This window comes from Polistes canadensis, unplaced genomic scaffold, assembly GCF_001313835.1.
Source record: "Polistes canadensis isolate GaletaPanama2010 unplaced genomic scaffold, ASM131383v1 scaffold_371, whole genome shotgun sequence".
Taxonomy (NCBI): Eukaryota; Metazoa; Arthropoda; class Insecta; order Hymenoptera; family Vespidae; genus Polistes; species Polistes canadensis.
In genome coordinates this window covers 17716-25092 of record NW_014569918.1, presented here as the reverse complement: position 1 = coordinate 25092, position 7377 = coordinate 17716, and the positions used below count along the sequence as shown (strand labels likewise).

The 7377-nt window shown below is 29.2% G+C and overlaps 1 protein-coding gene across 8 annotated transcripts in view; it reads left to right on the top strand.

Moving 5' to 3' along the window:
* The first annotated feature begins 179 nt into the window (after positions 1-179).
* Positions 180-7377, top strand: part of LOC106792021 (RNA-binding protein 25) — a 10914-nt gene continuing 3716 nt past the window's right edge. Inside the window, exons 1-5 of one of the 8 annotated variants that reach the window (XM_014758123.1) lie at positions 180-254; positions 1144-1286; positions 2624-2948; positions 3053-3247; positions 3334-3449. In XM_014758123.1, the coding sequence (XP_014613609.1) occupies positions 1179-1286; positions 2624-2948; positions 3053-3247; positions 3334-3449 (744 nt within the window). In that variant the 5' untranslated portion in view covers positions 180-254; positions 1144-1178. Of the gene's footprint in view, positions 255-402; positions 632-651; positions 753-928; positions 948-995; positions 1068-1143; positions 1287-2466; positions 2949-3052; positions 3248-3333; positions 3450-7377 lie in introns of those variants that run through there. The other 7 variants (XM_014758119.1, XM_014758122.1, XM_014758117.1 and 4 more) reach the window with 7 other exon arrangements.

Genomic DNA, 7377 nt, shown 5'->3' with positions numbered 1-7377 from the left:
AACCAATCAAAATAAGTCATTCGGAATCAACCAATCAAAATTAATCAAACATAGAAAAATTTCTAATAACGTGCTTTGTGCGAGAAGAAAAATATAAGTTTATTAACAATTATTTATTTATATCAACATGTTAAAAAACAGTTAAGTAATGAAGTTTTACGTTATTCGTTAATAATTGATGAACGAAATGTTGGAAAGAGAGAGACAGAGAGATATGTGAATATTGATGGAAACGAAAAATTTAGTGGACGCGCGTAAGCAGAAGTATCTGTAATAAATATTTATTATTAATTAATACACATATATTAATGAAACAATAGTACATTTAGTATTTCTCTATATAATTAATGCCTCATAAATAAATAATAAAATTCCCTAAAAAAAGTTATGTTAGCTATTCTGATTTCGAGGCAACTTTCACAATGCTAGAGGGAAGAATACGAAGCTGTAATGGTGGAAGTGCAAAGACGTGAATAGTTCAATACGACCGTTAAAATTAAATTTATGCGACAGTTTCTTATTCCCCCTTATATTTGCGTTTCGTTTTATTGAGAATATTTCAAATAAACCATGACGCGAATTAGTGAAAAAAAATGATGATATATTATATATATTTAACGGGTTTCCTTGTGTAAGTAAGAATATTGGAGTAGTAGTATATGTGTGTGTTTCCGCGCTTCGTCGTTACTTTAATGGTTAGGATCTGAAGGCATCCATTATTCTTCTTTGATCTGACATCAAAAAGGCGATCGGTAGTGAATATATTAATTAGTCTAATTTAAAGATTCTCATTTCCTTCAACGAGAACGTTTTAATCGAATTAATATTTGATGTTGATTATTCCTTCATTTGTCCCTTTAATACTTACATGCAATTTTGATAATTGACTGTTGTAAGAGAACATGAAGGTTTTTCATATGTTTTAACAAATTGTACATTATTTGCAGGTATTTATTTGTATTTTGCTGATGCAAAACTATTGTCGAATCTTTTTGTACACATTTATGCCTTTGGTATGACAATTGTAGATTTTTTTTTCTGCATTTTGTCAAAGTTCATCGCATTGTGTACAGTATACTTAATATTTTTATATATATATATATCCTTAATTATATTTAATATTGTGTGTTAATTATTTTGCAGCAAGAGCACTGCCATAATTTAAGTTAAAATACATTATGTCGTATCCTGGACAACCTCCCATGGGGATACCAGGCATGCCTCCTATGCCATATATGGTTGGTGCACCACCACCAATTATTGGTGGAGTAATGCCTATGGCCCATGTAAGTATCAACGTTTCATTTATTTCAATTTATTTTTAATTGTGCATGTTTGTTTTATGTCAGTGTTAGTTAGATATTTCCGTGCCATTTTATCATAATATTTTACTTTTTGATGTGTGTTGTGATTATTAAAACATAATATTTCATAGCTTTCTGTATTATTCTGTTTGACACACTAAACGTCAAGTCTCTCTTGTCAAGCTTTCCGTTCGGATCACAATGATCTTCCATCTGGAAAAGTATGCAAGAATGTCAACAATAGGTGATCAAAGTGGTCTGGATGGATAGCTTAAGGCTAGTCTATAGGAACTGGTGTCGTATTTAATGTGTTAATTATCTTTGATATTGATATTATACTTTTAATAACTAGAAAATATTCATTGCTACAATATTATCGTTTTAATATCATTTCTATACTTCTTTCTAATCAAATTAATGTTATGAGCATAGTGACATTTGCATTCAGTGAGAATAAATAATTAATATTGAGTTTTTCTTACGCGTATGAAAAATGATGCATATTCTGCAGAAAATATATTTATAAATGTGGGTTAGATGCGAATAACAAAAGGTATATTTATTTTAACATGTATATATTTCGATTAGATATTATTTTTACTTTGTCTTCATTAGGTAGAGCTTAGATTGATCTAGAATTACTAATTAATTTGCTTATGAATCTTTTTATATGTTGCAATAATAATATTTCTATCAAATATAAAACTTTTTCAATGAATATATTTCAGTGGGTGATGAGTTAAAAAATATAATCTATTTAAGGATGATGTTTATTAACTGTTTGTTAATCAATTCTCGAAAGGAAAAAAATACAGTTTCGCAAATCTTACACACAGCGTTGCTTCATAGTGTATTTGTTCTGTGGGGAATTCATTATTCGAACATAAAAATCTTTTGCAAAGGTGTTAATTTGTTGCAAGTTTATTCATTGAAAATGTTTTATTTATTTGTAGTCTGAATTATTTATTAACTGAACACCTGCTGCATTGAAAATTGTATATAATAAACAAAAAAAATTGATTATAAAATTGATTATAAAATTGATTATAAAATTGATTATATAAAAATCTACCATTCATATAAAATGTCGTTTAGTGCATGTGAATGTCTCTCCAATTAATTTTCATTTGCACGGGTGAAACAATGTAGGAACAATTTTTAGTACCCGGTGTTGAAGTGTACAGCAAGAGATAGAACGCAAACTAATGCACAATTAATGGGAGGGAACACTATGCAGTGCATGAGTAGAAATGTGCATTATTAAGAAAGCTACCATTTATAAAACATAGATGATTCCAACACCCGTATCTGCGATGCAGACCTCAGCACCAGCCGTACGTTATGCACGCAATCAAAACCGACACGATAACAATCGCCGTCGTGAGAGGGAATCTGGACCACCAGTTACTGTCTTTATTGGGAATATAATGGACAGAGCACCCGATGTTATGATACGACAAATATTGGGCGCATGTGGCCATGTTCTTTCATGGAAAAGGGTACAAGCTTTTGGATTTTGTGAATATGCTGGTCCTGATGCAGGATTAAGAGCAGTAAGATTGTTACATGATATGACAATAGGCACAAAAAAACTTGTCGTTAAAGTGGATGCTAAAGCTAAAGTGGTACTTGATCAATTTAAAGGTATTCATACATATTACATTATTAACGTATCGTATAGGTAATGAACAATGTTTAATGAATATATAACTGGTTAACTTTTACATTATTATTATATGGATTTGTAGCAGAGAGACGGAAGAAACTTAGAGGAGGTCAATCCCCATTACAAGATGAAACACCTACTGAAGGTACAGAGGGAGAGGAAGGCGAGGATTACATGGACGAAGGAATGAGAGTTGTAGATGCTGATGCATTAACACGTATTAATCAAATAATTACGGAGCATGCCACTGATTTAGAAATGGCGCAAGTTGCCCCAGGTATATATATGTACATATACATATATATATATATTTAAAATAATAGAGAATATATCTATTATTAATGTTTGCTTTATCGTTAATAGAGGAGCATCAAACTAAAATGGTCGCCAAGTCCTTAAATTTGGATGATGCCGAGATCGAAGAAAGTAAGAGAGACTTGATAACTCGCGAAATTGGAAAATTCCGGGAAGTTATGAAGGTAATTATTTTTATATATACAATACGACGACATTTTATATCTTGATTTTAATTCCTATTTCTTTGCTCCTGGTTTTGAATATATCAAATATGAAGAGGCGCTATGAAATACGGCATGTTGATTGGGGTACAGAATAACTGAGAGCATTTCAAAGCATACAATTTGTTACTTTTTATGCATAATTCTTATCTGTGAAGCTTTACAAATTTTTTAACATTGCAAAGATTTTTATTTTTTTTTATTTGTTTGTTTATTTCTTTTTTTTTGTCACCGATAAGGATATATCTTTCTGGTATCAAATTGCAACAGTTTTGAATTATTTGGATTGATTTTTTTATAATCATGAAGTTAATGCATTTAAATGAACAACAAGTTTTAACAATATTTTTAAATGCATTTATTTACAATTATATCAAATTTCATCCATTTATTAATGAAAATAATCGGTAAAAATATTGAGAATTCCTTGAATGATTAATAAAGTATCTTGTTTTGAATATTATTTTTTTTATTTTTTTTTTAAAAAAGGATAACTGTATCGGACATCATTTCTTTTCACATATAAAATCTAAACCATATTTTGTTTAAATTAATTTGATATAATATAATTTACTTCATGCTTAGATCAGAGCAATTTACATTCCTATGATTGATTTTGGAGTAATTTAAGTAATTACATTTGATTTTATATATAAAAAAAAAAAAAAAGAGAGAATGCATTTTTAAATATTTCCTTCGTGATAAATTGTAGGAAGTAAAAATTTAAGAAAAACTCTATGTAAAGAGATTCTGTATGCCCGATTACGTTTTATATATTTCATACTAGTTGATGATGAAATTAAGCTCACAGCATATGCATAAAATTTTTATATATACGTACATTAATTTATATATAAAATGATATACGTATATATAAATGCATTTGGATATACAAGACGGACAAATAAGTATTTAGAAATAAATAGTAGTTGTTAAGTATTTTGACGATAAATGAAAAGCAAAAAAAAAAAAGAAAAAAAATTAAATACATGCGCGTGTGTGCTATCTTAGCTCTAAATAATTGGAGCCGTGACTCGTTCGTTATAATTATAATAACAGGCAGCGTGCGTCGCACACAGCAAACGCACACGCCTAGGAATGCTGTGTGTGGGGACGACCCTTTCACTCACTCATTGGCTCTGAAGGGAGTCAATCACAGCACAACCCTCGTATTTTCGCAGGCGGCTGCAGCCTCGTCGGTAAGTCAGAGTATATCCAACCAACAAAAACATGAAAAAATTAAAAAAATAAAAAAAAAGACAAGAAAAATAAGCAAAATAATTCAGGCAGGAGAATCTTAACTCTCTCCTCGACACGCTGACATCACATTATTAACATGCGTCTTATTTCCATCGTGAAATATCATGTCGATTAATCGCAGATAGTTTTATACTATTTTCTAGTTATTACATTTAGAATGTATGAAAAACTGCACTTCTCCTTTGGCTAAAATATCATTCTATCACAATTTTCTCTTTCTTTTTATTTGTATACGTCAAACTGCGATAACTAATAGCATCATTCATACAATACGGGCATGCCTAATAGCTGAATGGATAATATTTTCTTTATTTTATTAAAGGAGTTAAAGAGTTATGTGTTAGAAATTTGGTATTATTACTATAGTAAATTTGTAATTATTTCTTACTCCATAATATATTAATATATTATCATCTTTCTCTATCTATTTGATATACAAACTTAACATACATTCTAGATGATCTGAAAGATTAAGGAATGGAGATGAGATCATTCAAGGAAAACTGATACATGGCAGTAGATCAATATTTTGAGATATTTTCTTCTATTTGAATAAGATCAAGAAATAAAGAAAGAAAGGGGAATTGTTAATATTGGAAATAATCTTATGTGTCTATATTAACATGTAATTCATCCCTTTTCTTTATATACTAGCAGAATATAATACAGGCTATTATATAATATATCGGACAAGTAATAATTACCGTTAATGTGATTTAAGCAACAGTTAGACGCTGACAACTTAATGTCTCTTTAGATAGAACATTAATAGGAGCGAGAGTTTTCGAACGATTTACACAATGAAATGATTTTATCATCACAATGACGACTGTTCAGTTGTTGTCTTTATTTTGTGTAAACAGCTTCTGTCAGCGTCTCGATCAGACATGTACGTAGTACCTAGGTGCGCGCTCCTCCATTCTCCGGTACCACCACACTGACTGACCAAGTCAACTTCACACCGTGAGTAAACTCCACAACCATGAGCAAACACAGCCATTCGGTTCTTGTAGTTTTGCTAGTCAACTGCCCGTCTGAATCCCTTTGGTCATTGATATATTTCGTATTTCAAGAATCTATTTTCTCCTCACATGTGCATCTATTTTTATGCACTCAACTTCCATTATAATTAATAGCTTAAAATTGTAGATTACTGTGTGGAGATTATTATAACAATTTCTAACTCAAATTATTACTTTTAAAAATATTTTTTTTTTTTTTAAATTCACAATTAAAAGTAGATCTATTCAGTCTCTTTATTTTTTTAATTTCAATTTTGATACATAATTTTGTACTATGTTTTTTTTTTGTTTTGTTTGTTTGTTAAGCAATTAGATACTAAATTAAATGGCTTCTATAATTTAATATATACGTATATATAAATATATAATAATTTACTTTTGTATATAACAATAGTAAGTAATATTAATATTAATGATAATGGCTCTCCAAACAGTAATCTATCAGATGTTATTATCAGTACTAGTGTATGAAATAAGGGTGAAGCATACTAATCTATTTCTAAGTCGATTTGTGGGTAACACGGAACGATAAGGGTGAGCAAACTATTGTGCATTTGATATCCAACAGTTTGCTGCATCAGCTGCCGCGTATAACCATAACCAGAGGAAAACAATGTTGACAGATGTGTGACAACATATTTCTTGGCAAATGCAAATGATGTTTTGACGGATACCCTTCTCTCCATGATGACTTCGCTTCTGATTGGTATAATATTTTCTAATAATTATTGAATTTGGACAAGAATTCTTATTATTCACCCCTTTCAACTCTATATTTTATTCCTATAAATATATATATTAGTATTAGAGAATTTGTTTGCAGGCACATTTGCAATGTTGTAAGTACATTGGGTGGCCTAACTACGATGCGTCTGTTAGTTTTTAAGATATCTAGGGTTAAGTAGAATATAAGGACAAAATTATATGCTTGTTCCAAAATTTGTACCTGCACTTAGGTAATTGATATGTAAACGAGATTACGTGTAAGATGCTGCTGAACGAGCATGCTCCAGTGGAGTGAGTATACATCATTGACACGAACAGTTTTATATAAAATAATGTTCAACAATGAATCATTGTCCAACTAGTAATCGTTTGTTATTACCAAAAACAAAAAAAGAATTAAAAAATTACATTTAACATATCTATTTTCTAAATTTTTTAATATCCAAGCAAATGCATATATACATACAATAGCATCGTTCTGCTGGACAGTGAGATAAATACTGATTTAAATATGCTATTTTTCTCAAACGTATATTTTATTATTCATTTTTTATACATTAATATAAACAAAAAGAATTTAATCTTATTAGTTATGAAATAAAAAGCTTCATTTACATGTTATTTACTCTACACCTGATTGCGGCAATAGAACGACTTCATCTACCTACACTTATATACTTTTTTTTTATACATCAAATATACGATTGCTAGTTTTTTTCTTCTTTTTTTCTTTCTTCTTTTTCAATTATCAAATTATTATTAAATTATTATTATATTAATATTACTTTTGTTGTTGTTATATTATTATTATTATTATTATTATCATCATTATAATTATTATTAATAATAATACTACTACTACTACTATTATTATTAATATT